This window comes from Chiroxiphia lanceolata, chromosome 13 (assembly GCF_009829145.1).
Source record: "Chiroxiphia lanceolata isolate bChiLan1 chromosome 13, bChiLan1.pri, whole genome shotgun sequence".
NCBI classification, from domain to species: domain Eukaryota; kingdom Metazoa; phylum Chordata; class Aves; order Passeriformes; family Pipridae; genus Chiroxiphia; species Chiroxiphia lanceolata.
The window spans coordinates 19,687,720-19,709,053 of NC_045649.1; the positions used below are offsets into that span (position 1 = coordinate 19,687,720).

The 21,334-nt window shown below is 47.3% G+C and overlaps 2 protein-coding genes across 2 annotated transcripts; both read right to left on the minus strand.

Annotated features, from left to right (window-relative positions):
* Positions 1 to 1,153: 1,153 nt before the first annotated feature.
* Positions 1,154 to 17,249, minus strand: CMTM3 (CKLF like MARVEL transmembrane domain containing 3). Its single transcript, XM_032701555.1, has 5 exons — positions 17,129 to 17,249; positions 7,712 to 7,867; positions 5,935 to 6,030; positions 4,588 to 4,705; positions 1,154 to 3,023 (listed from the first exon to the last, which is right to left on the minus strand). Exons 1-5 carry the CDS (start codon positions 17,234 to 17,236, stop codon positions 2,995 to 2,997), a joined length of 507 nt encoding a protein of 168 aa, XP_032557446.1. The 5' UTR covers positions 17,237 to 17,249; the 3' UTR covers positions 1,154 to 2,994.
* A 609-nt stretch (positions 17,250 to 17,858) lies between these two features.
* Positions 17,859 to 21,230, minus strand: LOC116793359 (chemokine-like factor). Its single transcript, XM_032701160.1, has 4 exons — positions 21,100 to 21,230; positions 20,772 to 20,930; positions 19,846 to 19,941; positions 17,859 to 18,238 (listed from the first exon to the last, which is right to left on the minus strand). Exons 1-4 carry the CDS (start codon positions 21,166 to 21,168, stop codon positions 18,134 to 18,136), a joined length of 429 nt encoding a protein of 142 aa, XP_032557051.1. The 5' UTR covers positions 21,169 to 21,230; the 3' UTR covers positions 17,859 to 18,133.
* Positions 21,231 to 21,334: the final 104 nt, after the last annotated feature.

Sequence of the window (21,334 nt, forward strand, 5' to 3'; positions counted from 1 at the left end):
TGTGACTGCATGAACCACTCCTCTGTGGGGCCAGCCGGCCCTTTTCCCCCGTGAGTGGCTTTGAGTCTCTGTTCAGACCATAAAACATCTGGCACTGATTCTCCCCCGATTTTTCCACAGTTGGTGTTGGAAGCTCTGTGTGCTGCTGAGAGCTGGTCAGGAATTCCAAGGGGCAGCTGTAAGGAAGGCAGGGATTGGGCTGTGTGGGTTTGGGAAGCGGCTCCCACGTGGAACTCTGAAAAGAGATGTTTGATGAGGCCACTGCTGGCACACGGCAATAAGGGTTTAATGAAGGGCTGCACACTGCAGGTGGTGTGTTTGCCTCAGGACACCCGAACTGCAGAGAAATCAGTGCTCCCAGAGCTGTTTGGATCTTGTCAGTCGAGAAAAACAAGCAAACAAACATAAAAGCCAAAAAAGCCAAGGTGATTTCTCCTCTGCTCTGCACAGACTCTGATCTTGGTGCAATATTGCTGGCAGAAAATGGGCAGTAGACTGACTCAGTCCCCACCTCCCCCCATCAAAATTGCCTTTAAAGTAATTATTTTTAATTTAATTTTCTGAAACGATATTTGGAAAATACAGAACTGTGTTTTACTTCAGTCATGGGAACAGATCTTTTTAAATAAAAGGCTGGAATCCTACAGGAGTGCTTGACCCTGGGAGCAAACTGCTTAGAAATGAATGAAATCATCAAGTACTTAAAAGCCAATAACGAGTTCTCTGGGCAGGCATTTCACTGCTAAAGCAATCCTGAAGCAACGAATGAGTCATTTTGTTTGCTGCCTCTGTTGACTTTAGGAGTAATCCAAGGTGAAAAAATGACCAGAAAACCTCAGTATATTTTGGGTTATAGCGAGTGTGAAGGGTGAACCCAAGGGGACTGGTTTTACAGTTATTAGTTGCCAGGTGAGAGCTCTGTATCCCCAAGGTCTCAATATGTGGAAACTAATTCTTGGTTCAATTCTTTCATGGTTATGCCCCAAAGATGATGTTTGTCCTCAGGAGCTGTGGGAGCAGCAGGGGTTGGTCCCCCTGTGCTCTGCCACCTCCCCAGCACACAGTGATGGAGTTCCTTAAATCACTGATCCCTCTGCTGGGCAGAGGCAAGGCAGTAAAATCAGATCTTAAAATAAGTAAAGACACTCAACAATTCTATGAAAAGAGGTTTAATCCAGGGTGGTTTCTAAATATTAACCATGTACTAGTTTCCAGATGTGACATGCAGTACATTTTGTTTTAATTAAAAAAAAAGAGAAATACAAAATGAGTATAAAAACGAGCCCAGGTCCCCTGATGTCACAGTGTGTGCCAGTAAAATATGACAACAAGAGAAAGAAACACAGGATTTCATACAGGAAAAGGTCCAGAGATGTCTTTCTTATAAAAGTAGAGGTGATTTGTCACATTTAGAATTAACCACTTGTTTTGCTTTTATTCTCAGTGGTCAGGAAACAGGAGATGGAGGAGCTGCCTGAGGACAACTCCAATTTGACCAGCACCTTCCCAAGCCCCTGCTCCCTGTGAGGTCCCGTGTGCTGCTGGCAGCAGCCAGCTGCTGCCAGGGAACTGGAATCCAAGTGGTGATTTTATTCCAGAGGAAATCTGCCGTCATTGTTTGATCCCTGCTTTTCATTTACTCCGTTAGTACCACCTGCTCTCATTTTAGTTTTTGTAAAGGCCACCTGTTCTGGTACTATATTAATTTTTTAAAAATATATACAGATTTCTTTGACACAGAGCTGTCTGCTGCCATCTGTAAGGAGATGCCATGCTCTTCCCAAGCACCATGTGTCTGTAGGTGGATACAAACATTTCAAGGTAAGCTGTGCTACTTGTGAAAATACTTTGTGAATTCAGAAGGCTTTTTCCCTGGATTACAGCACCACAATAAATCCTGACCTTCCAGAGGAAAAAGCCCAATCCAACCCCCCCACTTCCCACTGAGGAAAGGGGTCTGGGAAAATGAACTCATTGCAGACTTTCTGTAGTTTGGGGCTTGGTTTCTTTGCCTTCTCACAGAAGGGGGATGCCCTGCCCTCCTGGGGCTCAGGTTTCCCAAGTGTGGCAGAACCAGTTCCCTGTTTTGCAAAGCCATGGCCCAAGTGCAGTGCTGGTGTCGGGGGAGCAGCAGCCCCCAGCACGGAGCAGGCAGTGCTGTCCTGTGGTGTCCTGTGCACAGACACCTGCAGGCTCCACTGGGCAGATCCTGGTGGGTTGGCAAGGCTGCCTTCCCTGGCTGTGCAAACACAGCCAGCAGGAAAGGGGCTGGGAAGAGGCTGGCTCCCCTGTCCTGCCTTCTGTCATTGGTGAAACGGCAGCAGATGGGATGTGACTCCACCCAAGCAGCTTAAAAAGAGTGATTGTGAATGTTTGATGAGCCAGCTGCCTGCAGCAGTCAGACTGAGGTTTGCTCTTGCTGCAGATTTCCAGTTGTCACTTCTGGTCACAGATAGGCAGCAGATATAAATGTACTGAAACCAAGTTATCCAGGCCTTCAGTGCTTCTGAGTGGAATACTCAGACTTCAGAGAAAGAAATACTGTTAGTTAAAAAGAAAAATACAAATAGAGGCATTCAAACCTCTCTTCTTTGGCACGTCAAGAAGTACAAGAGCTGTAAGTGTTAAGGATTTGGAAGTAAGAAAGCAGGTTAAAAGCTCTGATTACATGTTTAAAATGCTGCTCCCATTTACTCAGGACATTGTAGGGCTGAGGAAGGAGGGGCAAAGGAGAACTGAGCTGTGTTTGGACACACTCTTCTGTGAAAGGCTGAGCTACTGCAGAATCTCTAGTTCTGACAGAGTCTCTAATGGCTTTGGGAATAGTCTCCTTTTCCACATCACTGCCCTGTCCATGCCTTGGTGATTCCACGAACAGTGAGGTGGAAAGAGGATCCGGAGGCTGCAATAAGGGAGATATTTCACTTGGCAGTGCATTCAGCAGAGGAAAGTGCTTGATCATCTTCCCTTCACGCTTGGTTGGTGTTTGGTTCTTCAGTCTGAGTCAGAGTCAGAGTTCTCATCTGAGGGGTAAAACAAGGAATGAGAGTGAGATGAGAGCTGGAACCCCCCACCTGCTGCAGCTCTGGCTGGGAGAGACACTGCTGCTCCTGGCAGGAGCTGCTCCAAAGGAAGGGCTGGGGGAGTGACACTCCTGTGACATTCCTGCTGACAGGATGGAACACTGAGGGGGCTTCAGAGGAGCTGGGAGATGCTGCTGAGGGGCACTGGAGCCCCCAGTGCAGGGGCTGGCTCGGAGGGGGGGGGGGGCAGTGCTGCTGCTGTCGGTGTGACACGGGAGGAGCCTGTGCTGCCCCTCCTGCCTCCAGAGCCGTGTGTGGGTCCTGCTCTGCCAGCAAAGCCTCAGAGCAGCAGCTCTGGCATGGTGGGGATCCCAACAGGCTGCAGAGATACATCCTGCTGGCCTCAGCCCCAGCTTGGTGCTGGGGAACAGTCAGGGCAGAGCCCTCCTTGCACAGTCACACCATCCCCCCAAAGCTGCCTGGCTGCACAGCTGTGGGTTTATGTGGGTTTATGTATTCCTGCCTCCATCTCCAGGGAAATTAAATCTAATCTGTACCCTAATTTTGTGCCCTTGTCACTTGATCATCTTCTGAGGTCAGTTCAGTTTTTAGTCTTAACAGTCTATTTCCTGTGATCTGTTCCATTTAATTCTTCTTTTTTGGTCTCTCTTTTTGGCCTAAAGCTTGCAAAACATGTAACAGTCTACTAAAATCCCTAGAAAAGACTGCTAGAGCAACTGTACACCTTCTAGGATTCTATACACATCTTGGGTTTTTGTTTTTGAGGATGTTTGTGGGTTTTGGTTTTGTGTGGGTTGTTGTTTTGGGGATTTCTTTTTTTTTTTTTTTTTAAAGCATGGAACAGTCTTTTTCCTCTGTGTCAGTGGAATGAGCAGTGTCAGTGGAATGCCCAGTTTGGGCTGCTGGGTACTGTAAAACTGCTACCTCTGGCCTGACTTGACCTGAATTGGATTTGAATGCCCAACAGTGGGTCCCTCTTTTTATCTTTGTCTAAGTGGATCTGTCTGAAGTAGACAGAAAAAACAAATTCATAATAATCTTGTTGATTTTATGCTGTTTGGCCCTGGGATTTCAAGGCCATTTGCCCACAGATGGTCAAAGCTGGTCATAACAGGCAATCATGATAAGGAGATGATAAAGAGAAGAGCACTATTGGACATAAAAGACTGTGGACAAATGGATGTTAATTATTAAGTTACCAAGGAAAAAAGGCAGATGTTTGCTTGTTTTTACAGTAAGACATTTTGATGGGGGAAGAAAGTCTGATAATTTCTATAACTGGATTTAGGGCCTTTCAAATTTAGATGTCGTGAAACTCCGAGAAACTTCACATTCCTGGCTTGCTCCTTATCTTTGTAAGTCCCTGAAATTCCAGTTGTTGTATTCAAGGACTGAGCAGCTTCATAACTGAGCACAGTTGTGGCATACAAAACCAAGGCAGCCAGGAATAGAAACTAAGTGCTCTTGCTCCTCTACAAAGGTGAAATGGAGAAGAAAATCTCACATTACCTGCTCGTGTGACAAACCAGGGAATTTTACCCACCTTCTGACTTGTGCCCCTCGGGGGGATCGGAGCTGCCCTGCTTGAGGAAGCTGACCAGGTCATTGAAGGTGATGTAGAAATCAATGGCAAACACGATGGTGGCCACAAACCCAAACACCTACAGGGGCAAAAGAACACTCCTTTAACAACAGGCCACGTCCATCAATGACAAACCAAAATGAGCTGAGCCAACACAAGAAAAACTCAAAGCTTGAGCTTGGTGGTTTTGGTCTGTGCCTTTCCAAGAAGACAGGGAAGGGAAATGGCTTGTGACCCATTGGCCTCAGCTAAATTACAGCTAATTTGGGAGCCTGAGAAGTCATCAGATGTGTCCTTAGCCCTTCCCCAGGCCCCTCTGGGCATGTTCTGAGCATCAGCTCTGCTGGGAGTTGCAGAGAACAAAACCTGCACCTCCACCATCCCAGGGCATCTCTGTGCCACCAAGAAATCACCTTGATTTCTCTGGAAATAATTTCTTACTGGTTTGCAAGGAGACCTGTCTATTGCTGAGTGAACTAGACTGAGATTAAAATGATTCTGGAGTTCCCCCTTCAGAGCCCTGCCAGAGCAGCAGCAGTGCCAAGAACAGGCTGGGTTTCACTCTGGGGTAAATGCACTTGTACTCCTCCACCTCTAAATTGAGGGACAAAGATTAAAACAAGCTCTGTGTTGGAACTGTGTGTGACTGGGGATGGTTTGGTAAGGGCTCCTGGTCAGCACTACTGGGTATTGTTCTTCCCTATCTTTAAAAATTATGATGCAGATTTTATTTATGTTGCATCCATTATTGATGCCTAGAGTCAGGTTTCAGATGCAAAGGCTGGATTGTATTTCTGAACACAAAATGCTGATGGCAAAGGCTCTCTCCTGGGCAGCCCTTGTACTGGAGGGTAAAATGACACTGTTCTTGTTTCAACTCATCCCAAGTAAAATTGAGAGGTAAAGGCACGAGGTTGAAATGACTTAATTTAGACTGGCCTTAGGAGTTACAGGTTCGATTCCTTTTTTTAATCATTAATATTATTCCCTCCGTTCAAGGATCTTGATACTTTTTGCAGGAACAGAGTTTCTCTTCCCTGTACATCTGGGGAAATCAAAAGGCAGAACAGGTGCCTTCCCTAAGGAGCACAGTTAACACTGAGCAGCACTGTCAGAATGAAAAAACTATTGATTCAAAACATATTTTTCTGAATAACTGACCATTTCCTCTTTGCTTTGGGCAAAGGAATTCTCAGTTAATTGCAGAAACTTCTGTTACTTGCAATGGGGTCAAAATTGAACTGTTTCTGAACTATATCTACAGGCAGTTCACCAAAATACTTGAGTGGAAAGCTCATGTCTACTCACCCCTGCTGCTTTAGATGCTCCATCACTGTACTTGGAGACAGCAGCAATGGAAATGGCAAAGTAAATAATGGCAGCAGTGACACAGCGCAAGAAATCCTGTGAAAGAAGCAGTGGTGCATTCCCAGATTAGTCATGGAGCTCCAGCATGCAAACCCCTCTGCAAATGGTTTGGGAAATGACCCCTCAAACCCTCTGTTCCTGCAGCAGTGACCACCCTGAGGCTGCTGTGTGAGCACAGCCCTGTGCTGCAGGAACTGCTCCTCTGGGGAATGTTCTAAAGGGATGATTGGAATCTTGGCATGAGCTTCTGCTCTTGGAGCTGCTGTGTGACTCCTGCTTTTAACTTGTGTGGGGCAGACCCCTCAGGCTGGGAAGGGCTGTCCTGTGGTGTTTGCCTGGAGCACAGCAAGGAAAGAACCATCTGAAATGCCTGAAACTCTCATCTTGAAGCAGAACTCCTGTGGTACCAGGGGCTCAGGAGGAGGTTACAGCTCCTGTGGGAACAGGGGGGTGCTTGTCCCTACATGGATATAGGGCTATATGATGATCTCTGTCTGTAGGAACTCCTCAGTCAGGAATTAACCACTTTGTTTATTGAAATGGTTTATGCTCAGCATGTTGTTGTGATTCCAGCAGCCTGCCCAAGTGCCTGTTGTGATCACTGGGATAGATGCTGCTGTGGCTCTGCAGGGCAGGGCCATACCCTGGGACACCAGCAGGGATGTCTCTGAAGTGGGTGTTAAATAGAGCTGTGATTCCCAGGGATGTGCAAATCGTGGGAGCTGCACTTGAGCTCTGTTCACAATTAGCTCTTCTGCCCTTTCAGAACAGAGGGATGATGTCTCAGAACACAAATCCTACAAGCAAATTGACTCTTCTGAAGTCAGGACAGGGTCAATTATCTACATTCTGTGGCTGCAGTATATTAAGGTAATGGCCACAATAAACATACAAGTGCCTTTTTTGTCTTAGTTCTGGAATCAGATGGGTGTAGAAAATGAGAAAATGATGGAACTGAGACTACCAAGTGAAAACTGTGCAGTGTCAAAGCCACTGATGCCACTTTACCCACCAGGGCCTTGCTCACGTCGTTTTTATGCACTGAGAGTTCTAGTTCAGATCTCACTGTGATGAACTATTGCTGGTACCAAGAGAGACTCCAGATTGATTAGATTAGCAGGGTTTTTGGCAGTATTTGTACTGCTAGACAGTTGCTCCCTGTGCAGTGTCTGAGGCAGCAGGGACATCCAGTGGTCAGGATCGCCTGCAGCCCCAGCACGGGGCTCCTGTGTGGGCAGGAATGGGCAGGAGCTGCAGGGCTGCCCCTTTCCAGAAGCAGCTGTGTTTGTGGTATGACTCTGCCCCTCTGCAGCACTTGCTGAGAATTTAAAACCATCCCAGTAAAGTCTGTCCCTCACTAACAGCTGTGTCCCTGCTGGTGAGGGTGGCAATGGTGAGGAGCTCCCAGCAGTGGTCAGACTGACTTAGGCTGATGCTGCCTCTGAAGATCCAGCCCTAAGCCACATGCCTGGAATCAGGCATAAATTCTGTGCTTTGGTAAAGCCAAGCTTTGTGCCAGCACCAGAACAAGCTATGGTGTACAGTACAGCACGGTTCAAAGAGTGCTGGGGGACCTGCTGTACGAGAGGCAACACAGACAAGTTTCTAATAAGGGGGTGAACTTGTTAACAGTGACCCTAAACTCCTGTGCAGTCCCTTCTCCTCCTGCAACCCTGCCCAGTTCAGTCTGGGGGTTTGTGCTGCACATTCCACTTACCGTCAAAGGCCAGTAGAGTCCTTTAAACTTCTCATTAAGCTTGGAGGCGTAGGCATAAAAAAGAAACAGTGCCAGCAGAAACTCTAGGAGTGGGGCCATCATGAAAGAAGCTGCTAGAGATGCAATATAGCAGATAAAGATGATAAATGACAGCACCTGGAGTAGAGGGAAAACTCGTCATTATTGGCCTGGAACAGCAGAGCTGTGGGTGGCTGAGCAGCTCGGAAGGGTTGTTTTCCCTGTGTGTCTCTGTCAGTGCTGCTGCTGAAGGCATTGCTTTGCTTCTTAGTGTTTTTTTTTGTTGTTACTGTTGTTGTTTTGGTTTTTTTTTTGTTTATATTGGGCCAAATGAATTTTCTTGTTCAGCATGGAATGAATCTCAAGTAATGGTGTTTATTTCCAGGCATGTGAAATTGGTTTTCCGGAGTGCTGGGTGGATCTGCACCTCTCTGAGTCAGTGATTTGCTCTGGATTGTAAACAGTTCTGACAACATAATTCTGAAAAGAGAGTGAGGCTCTGCCAAGCAAGCAGAGCTTTAAGCTTTCAGCTATGACAGGTCTCATTTGAAACTCAAATCATTGCTCAGACAGCCCAAAGTAACTCAGCATTTATAATCTCCTTAGAGTGGAAAGAAAAAAGTCTGCTGATGATGGATAGAAAAGAGCCAAGAATTAATTGTTCTGTGGTGTCTGGAAGTCTCTGGTTCTAGTTTTCCAGTGTAGAAAGCTGTTTTAGATAGTATTAGGATAGATAACTCCCATAAATTTATCTCCATGATGTTTCCTAACTCTACGAAATAATAAAAATGGCATTTGTTTTCCCTTTCAATTAAAATACCTTTGGAATACAGTTTATAGTTCAAGACAGAAAGTGTCACAATGGGAAAATGGCTAAAGAAAGGTAGTACCAGGTGCTGTCCTACACTTCTGGACTTTGAGCTGCTGTTGGTGAAGGTGGGAGGGGAGGGAACCAGGGAGAAACTTCAGAACATCTCAAATGATGTACTGGGAGTTGGTCACCTGCAGGAAGAGGCTCCAGCCCTGCTGTTTTACTGCCTTGCAGGGAAACTGGTTGCTGTTGTCATCAAATCAGCTTAAAGTAACAAAAACAGGATACTGAATTACACATTTTGTGTATTATGTGCCAGTTTGCACCTGGGGTGCTCTTCCCTCATGGAGACAAATCCCTGCCTTCCCAGTGCTCAGAGATGCTTTGGGTACTGTCTGAGCATCCCATCAGAAGGATTTTTTGAACTTCTAAATTCTAAATTGTGACACTGACCTTCCCACTTATACAAGACTGAAAATAAATGTATTATTTTCTCCCAGATGGCACATCTGAAGGCAGGTGTGGCTTCCTGCAAAGCCAGTCAATGTATTTGCCTAATTTCACCTCAATGGATTTCTTTGCTTGTGTTCATCTGGACCTCAGAAAAAAAAATCATTATTATACTTGACTGATAAGGCTCCTATAAATAATTATTAATTAATAATTACGCCTAGGAGAGGTCAGCCAACACTCAAATACATGTACCAAAAGAGCCTGTTTAAGTTTAGGGGGTAACTAAGCAGTTCAATCCCACTGAAATAATTTTTTAATGTAATTAATTAAGAAGCCTTTATTCTAAGCCTGTTTTTTGGGGAAAGCAGTCAGTTCTTCACCAGGCTGCTGAGAGCTGGAGAATATTGTTTTGATCCATTAGGAGTGGGTGGTGAAGTTAGAGAGGATGTGCCATTTTTAGTAAGAGACTATATTTATCTTAAACCGCCTATGCATTGTTCTTGTTTCACTAAGAAGCTGATCTGGTGCAGTATAGGCCTCTTACCTCTTCATATTTACCCTATTTGTTGCTGTTTATCCTATTATTTTTTGGTTATTGCTTACACAGCCTCTTGGCAGGTTTTTCTAGTTTTCCTACAGCAGAGGGAACTCATTCACTGTATCTCATCCTCAGTTGGTATTTTCTGTCAGTGAGTGGAGAGTGGTGAATGGTCTTTGAAGAGAAGTGGATATAACAGAGCTTGAAAACTACTAAGAGGAGAGAGGATTTCTTCCTCCTTCCTATCACACCTGCTCTCTTCCCCCCCCTTCCCCAAGAACAAAGACTGGACTTTGTGAATCTGCTTCACCTGCATTTGTGGAACATAATTTAGGCATGGTTTAATGTGTTCTTGGATTAAAAAGAAATCAGCATGTATACAGGACATTTTTTCTTGTTCTGGTGTTGAAAAAATATCTCCCTTTTGTGGCTGAAGGGAAGTGTGTGATGGGGAGGAACAGCAGCAGGGAGGAGATGTTCAGGATAGGTCCCACCTACCAATGTCCTTTCAATGGCAGAACGTTAGACCTGAACTAAACCTGGTAATCTCTTATGAAAGGATTAAATGCAGTGTTAAATAATCCATCACACTGCAGCAGCAAGGGGAGGCAGAGAGGCAAATCTGAGATATGTAAGTTGATGGTGCACAGTTGAGATCCCTTTGATCTCAGTTCTGTTTGATACACTAAGTCCTGTGCTCTGCCTGCCTTTGTACAGAGAAAAGAGTGTTCCTGTCAGAAAGTGGGGAGGTGAAAGGCAGAGCCTTTGAGCTCTTTTATTATCAGCTTTATGGGAATTTGTGCAAGTCAAGGTTCCCACTGTCTCCCCCTCACCCGGACGTGGGTTGAAACAGGAGCCCAAGTCCTGCTGTAACACAGCTCAGGGTGCAAACAGAAGCTTCTTTTGTGGCAAGAAAAAGCCAAGGAGCTCCTGCTCCAGTGTGCTGTGTGCCAGTGGGATTCCTGCCTCTGTGCCAGGTAAGCTGCTGAAGACACAGAAAGATCAGTCATTTCAACTTTCTGGTTTGGTCTGATTCAGAGAAGCTGGGGAAATATTGTTCATTTTAAAATCTGGTTACCAGGCAGTTACTTGTTCAAACAAACCCCTCCATCACTGGTAGGTCACAGCAGTGTCCTGCTGCCTGTTCCTCAGCCCTGAAGGACAGTTTCTGTATTCCCACCATCCCCAGAGAGGGGGATGTCCAGCCCATCCCATTCTCCCCTCCTGACTCCCCTTCCCGTTGTGCAGGGGAGGTGCACATCAAGGCACAGTAAAAAAAGGCACCCTGGATTCACAAGAAGTCCCTTGATTGCAACAGATTATTGATTCTATTAGTAAAGGGGAAAGACTCTGACCTGAAGTCATAACTGCTCTCCAGTTAAGCATCAGTCCTCATTTTGGGGGCACTCAGGGACTGAGGAGGCCCAAGGAGGATTTTATGTGAAAAACCCATCTATAAGATAGTGGACCAGATTTTGAGGATAAAGGTTTGAAGGGTGGTGTTTTTAGATGCTACAGCCTTCCTTGGGGGAAGGGTAGAAGGTGCAGGAAGGGGAGAGAGGCAAAGAAAGAGCAAGAGAAACAAAGGGAAGGAGGTGCCCAAGGGCTCTGCCAGGTGATGGCTACAGGGATGGTTCTTTCTTGTCTCTCTTTGCAGCCCTGACATGGATTTCAGTGCCAAACCTACTCAGTAGCTTGGTGACAGCCCTATGTAATACAAGAGCCCACAAATTGTAGGGTTTTGATGGTTTCTCATTTCTTTTTGTGTAGAGCTCATTTGCCCTTCTGACATGTGGAGTGCATGGACTCCTGGAGCAATACTGGCTATCATCTACTACTGTCTTTTCTGAATTATAAAACTGAGTAGTTATCTTGTTACCTTGTGTGACCATTTAATTGCACTGCCACTAATTCAAGCATTTGATGTTACCTTAAAAGTTGGAAATTTAAAAAATATACCTCTCCTCCCACAATACACACACTGAAGTGCCAGTGTGTATCCAGAAATAATGACACCCACCTACTTACTTTTCCAGACTTCAAGTCTTTGAGACAAACATCTGTCAATGTGAAAGTTGCTTTAAAACTCAAAAGCAACCTTCAGAATACAACCTGACCCCTCTGAAGACTGTGAAATGTTCACACTTGTTCTGCACCTCTTTTCCCGCAGCTGTGTGTTTAAGGGTGATTTCAGAGAAAGGTCAAGCAAAGGGACCTTGTTGTTTTTCTAATACTCTGTGTCTATGCTAAAAAACAGGCAGCTAAGAGAGGAAGTTTGTGAGGCTCATGCAGCTGCAAGTTCATTTCTAGCACTTTCAGAAAGCACTGCAGTTTCTGGGAGAAACTAAAAGTTAATAGTGTTTTATGAGTTCTATCCATTTGTATTTACACAGGGTGTTTTTCTTCCCCCCACTGGGGTTACATCCTCAGCACTGACAGCAGCTCAGAGTCTGAGTTGTTCCCGTGCTGCTGATGAGAGGTTGGTGTGACTGTTGCCAGCTTTACTGTGGAGGAATATCTGGATGCAGAAAGCTCTAAATGCAGCAAAGAGCAGGACAGGATCCTTTCATAGCTTGGCAGTGGTAAAAGTAAAAAAAGATCCTGGCTAAAAGAAGCCTGACTTTTCATTGAGCACTTTTTATGTACATTCCCCTTCCCACAAAATAAAAAAGAGAACTATTACATAGTACATTTTAAAGGAACTCCTTTGGCATTGTGTTTCAGAAAGTAATTTTGTCCCATGTAATTATTACTTAATATTGTGTTGCTGAGCTTCTTAAACTGGCCAGGCATTACAAAGTTATACTTCATTGTATAATCAGCTTGCAATTTAAGGTCTAAAAAATGAGTTACACTGGTTAGAGAGCAGTGTGTCCCTTAAGGGAGGGGGGACTGCTGGAATCTGAGGTCATGGCAGCTCAGAAGGTGTTTGTCTCCTCTGTGAAGGGAACAGCCCCAGTGCCTCCCATGGGTACAGGCAGATATTGGGATGCAGCTGAACCACTGCAGGCTGCTCCTCATCTCCCCTCCACAGAAAAGAACAGCTTTGCTCAAAGTTCTCAAAGTGGCTAGTGGTGATATCTTTTGAACAAGAGTGCATTTTGTTGTTATTTTTTGGCAGAGGGACAAAGTACATCACTTGGTGAGCTCTGCCATTCAATTATTTCTCCATTGTACTTGTGCAGGTGAAGTTCCTGGTCCCCAGAATTATCTGCAGGGGTGGCCTCCTGCCTACAGACCCTGAAAAAGGTGCAGGAGTCTTCTTCAAAGGAGACTTTACACCAAGCAGCTGGAAGTTTGAGTTCTGAAGGTCAGTTCAGAGAAGACTGAAAAGACTGAAGAAAGACGGGAAAAGAGAGAAACAGGCACAATGATTTCTACATCCTTTATGTCACCACAAAGGTGGCACACCTTTACATATTCACACTGCATTTTTATAGAAAAATAAAGTGTAGTGCCACTGCATACTGGCTTGAGGAGACTAAGGAGATGCCAATTTAGTCACCAGGACAAACACAAAAGCAGGACTGAAGCAGCAGGGGTGAGCAGCTGAATGCAGACATGGGGATCTTGCCTGGACAAGCTCTGGTGGCAGGTATGAGAGTGGCTGTTAAATGGTTCCAACACAGGACAGAGGGAACTGAAAACTGCACTGAAGGGTAGAAAGAGCATGGATGAGATGCTGACCTTTGAGAGAGCAGCTTGAGTATTTAGGAAAAATAAGTAGCTCAAGAAGAGTGTTAAAATATATGGAAGAAATAATGGCATGGAGGAGAAAAAAAAATATATTGGGAGATGAAGAATGGTGATTAGAAAGAGGAGCAAGGCAGTGAAAATAAACAGGATCAGGAAAAAACAAAGCTTATTCATGTACTTGATGTTGCTGCTTCTTTCTGGCTCTGTAGATATCCCAGATGGAATAAAAAATTAATAAGGCAGGTTAACAGGGGGTGGACTAGATGTTCCCCAGAGGTCCCTTCCAACCCCACCCATTGTGAGATTCTGTGAAGATCAAAAGAAAAAGGAGCAGGTGGGGGGGGGAGGATAACTTCCTTATCTGAATAAAATTTGAGATTACAGTTACACTTTTAGCAGTAATCAGCTCCATCTCCAGCCTGACTTGTTCTGGGGAAACACCAAGATAGCCAGACCTGATAGCCACAGAGCAGTTTACAGACCAATGTGAAAATTACACCTGAACATGGTAAAGATCCATCCTCCATGTGGAAATGTGTGAATGTTATTTAAAAAGTGGCTGTAGCAGTTTCCTGCCACCTGAACAAAGCAGTCCTGGCAGGCAGTGTGGAGCTCCCGGTGCAGCTGCCCTGGGACACGCACTGCCGGGCCCTGCAGCCTCCAGCTCTGCAAGGGAAGGGAATGTGGCACTTGTCTCAATCTGCAGAGTCTGGGGCAGCCAGGGACAGCTGAACTGGTCACCTGCCAGCCCCTTTGCTGGTCAAAGCAAGGCTTTCACTGGCTCCCCCAGCGTGGTGCTGGGGCCACGGGAGCACTGAGCCCACTCGTGATCACTGTCACAGCCCACAGAGGAGAAGTGAAACCCTCTGCTCAGTCAGGGTTTGCCCAGAGTCACTGCTGGGCTTTGGTGGCAATGCACTGTGCAGGTTCTGGTGGTTTTTGAAGGCTGCAAACCTGACTTGGTGTTTCCTGCAGGGGAGCAGCAGCTTCCATCGATCCACCCGCAGCAGAGCTGCTGCTTGCACGGCTGGAAAGCCAAGAAATAAAGTGCATTTCTGGTGAACAGGCCCAGCTGCTGAATAATAATGTGACATTTGGTAACAGTAATGAGGACTCACTTTGTTTCTGAACAAAAGACACTATATATCCCATGAATATTATTTACAAAGGTCTTTGCAGAACCCCATCCCGCATCAGCACTGTGTCAAAGAGGGAAAATGAAACATTCAAGACCTGAAATACAAAGCTAAAGATGAAACACAGATTTAAACTGTGAGAGATTGAACTTGGACTTGTCTTCAATTATTTGGCACTGCACTTCTCTAATTGTATACAGACTGCATTTATTCTGGGGCCTGTGTTGTCCTCAAGGGTTTCTTCTGGCAAGGCTTAGACAACTGGAGAGAAACTACTGCTGCCTCCCCTCTGCCAGGAAACCACGTCCTAAGCACATGGGCTGGCCTGCAACAGCACACAGAGGTTTCAGCAGATGGGCTTTCAGAGCTGCTTTCAGCCAGCCAAACCCTTGGGAAACCCTGAGTGGCCTTACAGAGGATAAATCCCTGTTTTGTCAAGACAGAGCAGTTTTTATTACTCCAAGGAGGCATAATCAGCACTTCTCTATGACAACAAAAGGGTGAGTCTGATCCCATGACCAAAACAGTATTCCTCAAATATGTCATCATTCAGAGATTCTAAAAGCCAGTCTGTCTGAAAGCCATCCTTAACTGGCTGTAAGCTTGTAAAGGAAATTCCAGTATAGGTTATAGTATGTAACAAAAATATGTGCCAGGAGAGCCAAGTTAGTTGGGTTTTGGTATCTTCTAAATGTATGTTTTTGTAAACTATGTTGGAATTTTTTTAGTGGAGCTGATACAGCTCATGGCCTGCTGCTGCTCAGCCCAAGTTTTCCCTACCACAGAAGCCATCCTCACCTCCTGAATGAAAGCCTTTTCCTCTCAAAGCCAGCCTCACATCTCCCTGTGCTCTCTGCCACAGGGCAGTGCCCGCAGCCTCACACTCTTAGGGCTGGTCCCCCCCAGCTGGCCATGGAGAGTTCTGCCTCTTCCTTCCCTTTCTCTTGCTTGAATGTCCTTGTTTCCTTCCCTGAGCTCACACAGTGAATACCCAGAGTCACCTTGCACATGTAAACAGCACTCCACAGACTTGACTACTCTTTTGGACTGCCCAAGCTCTAGGTAAAATCATACAAAACTTAGTGTTTAAATTTATCATTATTTCTGACAAAAATTATGTTGAAGGTCTGATTTCAATCAACTAGGTTTCTACTCAAAAGTTAAATTTTATTGTGAAATACCCACTTCCCTTGGGGTAAGTGATCTCTTTCCCTATCATGTGGGTACTGTTTCAGCTGCCAGGCTTTAAGCCTTTACAAATAAAATTCCAGAAAGTGTCACACTGAAACCCAAAGGCCTATAATTACCACCAGCCCTGACCTCAGAACCTGTACCTAAAGGAAAACAAACCCTGGTGTATTTCTGGGGGAGCACTGTTTCCATTGCCAGGCCATGCTTGTTTCTAATGATCATTATTTGCTCATTATTTGGCACTTTCCCAGTAAGGATCACAGAATCATTAAGGCTGGAGAAGATGTCCAAGACCATGGAGTCCCCCCTGTGCCCAATGCCCACCTTGTCCCCCAGCCCAGAGCACTCTGCCATGGCCAGGCCTTCCTGGGACACGTCCAGGGATGGGAACTCCAAACCTCCCTGGGCAGCCCCTGCCAAGGCCTGACCACCCTTTCCAGGGAGAAATTCCTCCTGATGTCCAACCTGACCCTCCCCTGGCACAGCTGGAGGCCGTTCCCTCTCCTCCTGTCCCTTGTTCCCTGGGAGCAGAGCCCGACCCCCCCCCGGCTCCCCCCTCCTGTCAGGGGGTTGCAGAGCCAGAAGGTCCCCCCTGAGCCTCCTTTTCTCCAGGCTGAGCCCCCCCAGCTCCCTCAGCCTCTCCTGCTGCTCCAGCCCCTTCCCAGCTCCCTTCCCTTCCCTGCACACGCTCCAGCCCCTCCGGGTCTCTCCTGTTGAGGGCTCAGAACTGGGCACAGCCCTCGAGGTCCCTCAGCAGGGACAGCACAGGGACGGGCACTGCCCTGGGGCTGTGGGCACACTATTGCTGGCACAGCCCGGGGCCATTGGCCTCCTTGCCCCCCTGGGCACACCTGGCTCATGTCCAGCCCTGTCACCAGCACTCCCAGGGCCTTTCCCGCTGGGCACTTCCCAGCCATCAGCAGTGAGCAAGCGCATCCCTCTGTGAGCCAGGGACAAACACAGCTCTGGAGGGCTCGGCACAAAAGCTGCGTATCCTGATGCCCTACATAATGGCACATGTCACACGTTAATGGGTAAGGCCTTTCCTGACACACTTCGAACAGGCTCTCTGGTAACCCGTGTGTCCCTTGGCACCAGGAGATAACACAAATGGGGCTGAATCGGTCACTGGAGTCACACTGCAAACAGGCTAAAACGAAATCAAAGCCCTTTGTCACCGAAACCGGGTTCCTGATAAGGGAACACACTTGAAGCACTGGAAGCTTAACGTGACAAGACTTTTGGTTTCTTTAACTCAATCAATTACGCTTTCAGCCCTGCAGTTCCCCCACCCCGGTAAGGCAGTGCGCTCGTTTCCCTCGAGGTTCTTGTCCCCCCTTTTCCCCCTGGGTTGTTTCCCCCCCGCTTCCCCCTCGGTTGTTCTCCCCTCGTTCTCCTCGGTTGTTTTCCCCCCGGTTGTCTCCCCCTCGGTTCGTGTCCCCCCGTGTCCCCCCGCTCGCAGCGGGCCCGGGGAGGGTCGGTCCATCGGCCCCCGCTCGGTCCGCGCCGCCCCGTCGGCGGGACCCGGTGCTTTCAGGGGTCTCTCCCCGCGATCCCCTCGCCCCCGGCCTTACCGACTCCGCGAGGAGCAGCTGCCCTTTGCGGGAGCCCAGGAACTCCCGCGGCGGCAGCAGCGAGCGCAGCCCGGGCTGCGGGGCCCCCGCGGGCTCGGGCTCCTCCATGGCTGGGCTGGGCTGGGCTGGGCTGGGGCTGAGGCTCAGCTGGGCTGGGCTCGAGGTGGGGGCTTGGCCGGGACTTTTTTTTTCCCCTTTTTTTTTCCTCTGAAGGAGGGAAGCGGAAATCGTGACACTGCGGAAACGTGAAAAAAGTTTCAGCATCCCCAGATGTGGGGGGCGGCCCCGGCGCCCGCCCCCGGCCCCGCAGGCGCCGCCCGGCCGGTGCCGAGACACTGATCGTACCGCTGTGATTCCAGCTGCTCTCTCCGCTGCAGCGCTGTCCTGCCAGGGAGGCTGTGAGGCTCTTTTCCATGCCATTCTGAACAGATAAACCACAGAATCACGGAGCGGTTCGGGTTGGAAGGGGCTGCTGGAAGCCATCGAGTCCAACCCCACAGTAAAGCCTGGAATTCCAAGGATCGAAATGCCTCGGCCGACGCTCTAACAAGAATTCCCATGGCAGCAGCCAGCCAGCGGCCACGAGAATGAGCTAGGGAATGAGGCAACACGAGGGTGGAAAAAATTCCATTCTAAGGATGTTTACCGGTACATGACACCTTTAAGTACACTTAGTAAATAAATAATATTAAATAAATAATATTAAATAATGCACTTAAGGTCATTTATATTTTCTTTTTATTACAGAAAGAAGACAACCATGAAATTCATTTTCATACAGGTAAAAATGTAATTAAGTTTAGAAAAACAGGACCATTTTCTGTGAAGCTTTAACTGCACCACTGAAACTACATTTGGAAGTCTGAAAATCGTATAAACAATACTTGTAAAAACATACATCAATGCACAGGAAATTCTAAGGTGAACACGTGAAAACACAAATTCTTTAAAAGAGAGTGGTGAAACAATCATCAGCGCAGAAATCCTTTTACTAACACGGCAATCTTATCTGGCAGGAGCATTCCTTCCTCTTGGTCTAGCAAGGCTAATCTTCTTGCAAAGAAGAACCGTGTCGACAACGCAGAGAACAAGCAATATAAGACCCAACACCTACAAAAATAACCATAATATTAGTTCCCCCTAACAGTCTCTGTCTTTTGCTGTACAGACTAAGCTACTGTTCCTCAAAGCAACAGTAAACACATCTTCCTAACTTGGTTCTGCCTTTGAAACGTGTGTGATTTGAGAGAGCTGATAAATTAAATAACACCCATATTTACATCCCATCAGCCTCTCACAAAGCCGTCTACACCCTGCTGTGTTTGATGTTTGTGTGAAGCCTTGGAGTTGGTGTGGTGCTCTCCTTGAAAGCTAAGCTAATGCTGCATTATGCCAGACAATGCTTTTATCCTAAATGAAAGGCCTCCTGTCCCTGTAAGGATGGCTTAATTACTGGAACTGGCCCGGACAGAAGTCAGGGAGAAAAGTCAAAATTTATAGAAACAAGCCTAGCAGGAAAAAAAAGTACTGCTCTCCTCTGAAGCTTTGAATGGAAAACATATCCCAAATTGAAGAAAATGTATTTAAAAAAATAGACAACCTCAGGCAGGCATCTGGAAAAATGTGTTTGCAGAATGGCCTTGCTGAGTTAATTTGCTCAGCTCCCACCCTTCAGCCTCATCCCACATGCACACCAAGGTTTTTTATGCAAGCACTAAATTATCTGATCAGAGGGAATAATGCTAGGGAGAGCCCAGCTCAAGGCAGTTTGTGCCCCAGGAGTACAGACTGTGGAGCAATTCTGTTTCTCCCAGAATTGAAGATGTCATATGTTCTGTCCAAACTTGTTTTCCCAGCTACCTGCTTAGTCTGCTGCTCCCACCTTTAATTTCTATTAACTTTCCAACCAAGAATATAAATTCTATTCTAGCACAGCCAGTCACTTGACCAGAAAGTCTCCTTTTTGCTTAGGATGTTGTTGCCAGTGAAGACATCAGCTTCCCATCTTACTGTCTCCTAATCAGATTTTGAAAAACCCCTGTGGCAGGTTTTAGGTTTCTTTTGGTTGCTTTTCACATTTCAGCTCCTCTTGTACTTCTGGAGACTTTAAAAAAGACTTTCCCTCCTTCTTGTTTGTTAATTACATTAGTTTCCATTTGAATTAAAAATACCAGTTGCTTAAACTATTAAACTGGTTTGATCTTAAGAACACAAAAGTCTTACAATCATAGTATGAGCAAAACCCCTTTTCAACTGACGTAATTCCTCAGTCTGTGTCAGCAAAAATAATGTACATGTCAGGAGGGAGGTACCAGCATGTCTGCTAAAAAGTTTCAACTCTTTCAACTAGTTAGGCATTTCCTCCTAAACAGTGTAACCAAACTGGATGGTCCTAAAAGAGCTACGGATTCTCCCACCTAGGACTTCAACCTGTGGAAGTAAATCCAAGTTACGCAAATTAGTTAAACTCTAGGAGTGTTCAGTGTTGGTACTTCTCTGTAGTAACTCCTAAGTCTTGTAATATTTTTAAATTACTAGTGATTTTAGGATTATTCTTAGTAAGATACACTGAATGTGTATTCACTTTAGTTTGTGACTGCTGAGTGTGTTCTTCCAAGACAGTTGTTTTCGTGGTCCCACCATGATGTAACTGTACCAAGAGGTTCAAATCACGTGCACTTTAAGAACTGAAATTCATTAACAATGTTCCTACTTACTCCTCCAGCCAATGTCCCCTTGTTGCTCTTGACTATTACTGCAAACAAGCACACAACGAGGAGGAACAACGCTGCAATCACCGAGTTGAAAATATCCTGAAACAGCCAGTGGAAGCAAAATATTTATTCTGAACACACCTGGAGAAGAACGTGGATAGCTCCCAACACCGTAAAAACGGCTGGTTTGCTATGGAAATAAGTTACAGCAATATCCGAACGAGATCGACACTGACACCCAGTGGTTTGGTGGTAAAAGTAGCGTTTGGGATAAAACTTCCTCATTTTCCCTTTTTCTTTTTCTTTTTTTTTTTTTTTTTCAGTCAAATTTATGCAACTTGGCTACACTTGTCAGACTGCAGGAAATAGATGTGCAAAAGAGAGGTAAGAGAACTCATTAATGTTTGAGTGAAAGTGTATGTCTAATTTGTGATGTGCAGGATGCAGAGCACAGGGTTACACAGGGAAGGGATCAGTGCCCGTTAGGGAGGGGCTGTCACCAGATCTATCCAGCTATCCAGGAACTGAGGGAACAGAACACTCGGGGAGGAAAACCTGCTTCAGCATCCATGGAACACTGGGCTTGCTTTAACTGGATAGAAACAGTCACTGAGCTGACTGACAATGACCCTTCTGACAGGTGAGCCCTTCAGATCCAGGCCAGCCAGTGCTCACAGCCAGGGCACCAGCACCCACAGCACATCAGGGCTCACATCCTGCACATCAGCACCCACAGCCGGGGCACAGCAGTACTCACAGCCAGGGCACATCAGCACCCACAGGCAGGGCACAGCAGCACTCACAGCACATGGGTACTCACAGCCAGGGCACTGGTACTCAGAGCCCATTGGTACTCACAGCCTGCTCACCGGCACTCACAGCCAGGGCACATCTCACAGCTGGGGCACACAGGTCCCCTCGGTACTCACAGCCAGCGGCCAGAACAGCCACCGCATCTTTGCGTCGAGCTTGAGCAGGTAGAGCAGGAGGAACAAGAGGGTGATGCCCATCTCCAGCCCGGCCAGCGCCGCGTAGGCCTCGTGGGCATTCGAGGCCACGAAGCAGAGGAAGGTGGCCAGCGCCAGGAGCTGCGGGACGGGAGGGGACGGCGGTCAGCCCTGTGCCGGGCCGGGACCCCGCGGCCCCTCGGCGACCCCGGCCCCTCCCCGGCCGTACCGAGGGTACTCCTGGGATCCCGGCCCCTCCCCGGCCGTACCGAGGGCACCCCCCGGGATCCCGGCCCCTCCCCGGCCGTACCACACGGGCGATCTTCAGCGCGCCCCGCGGGGAGCGGGCGAAGGCGCGGTCCAGCTCCAGACGCGCCATGGCGGCGGCACGGCCCGGGCTGCGCGGGGCGACACCGGCACCGCACCCGCGGGACGGCGCTGGGGACCGGGGCGGTGCCGGGGCGCTGCCGGGAGGTGCCGGGGAAGGTGCCCGGGGAGGTGCCGGGGGAGGTGCCGGGCCGTCCCCGGCCCCGCCTCAGGGCGCG

What these genes read in the sequence shown, in the direction of transcription:
- CMTM3 (XM_032701555.1), bottom strand. Translation starts at nt 17,236, where the DNA reads ATGGAGGAGCCCGAGCCCGCGGGGGCCCCGCAGCCCGGGCTGCGCTCG. An exon ending in AGCTGCTCCTCGCGGAGTCG is followed by an intron (nt 7,868 to 17,128) that starts GTAAGGCCGGGG and finishes CCTCTACTCCAG; the next exon opens with GTGCTGTCATTTATCATCTT. An exon ending in GACTCTACTGGCCTTTGACG is followed by an intron (nt 6,031 to 7,711) that starts GTAAGTGGAATG and finishes CTTCTTTCACAG; the next exon opens with GATTTCTTGCGCTGTGTCAC.
- LOC116793359 (XM_032701160.1), bottom strand. Translation starts at nt 21,168, where the DNA reads ATGGCGCGTCTGGAGCTGGACCGCGCCTTCGCCCGCTCCCCGCGGGGC. An exon ending in CGCTGAAGATCGCCCGTGTG is followed by an intron (nt 20,931 to 21,099) that starts GTACGGCCGGGG and finishes CCCGTCCCGCAG; the next exon opens with CTCCTGGCGCTGGCCACCTT. An exon ending in GGCTGTTCTGGCCGCTGGCT is followed by an intron (nt 19,942 to 20,771) that starts GTGAGTACCGAG and finishes TGGCTGTTTCAG; the next exon opens with GATATTTTCAACTCGGTGAT.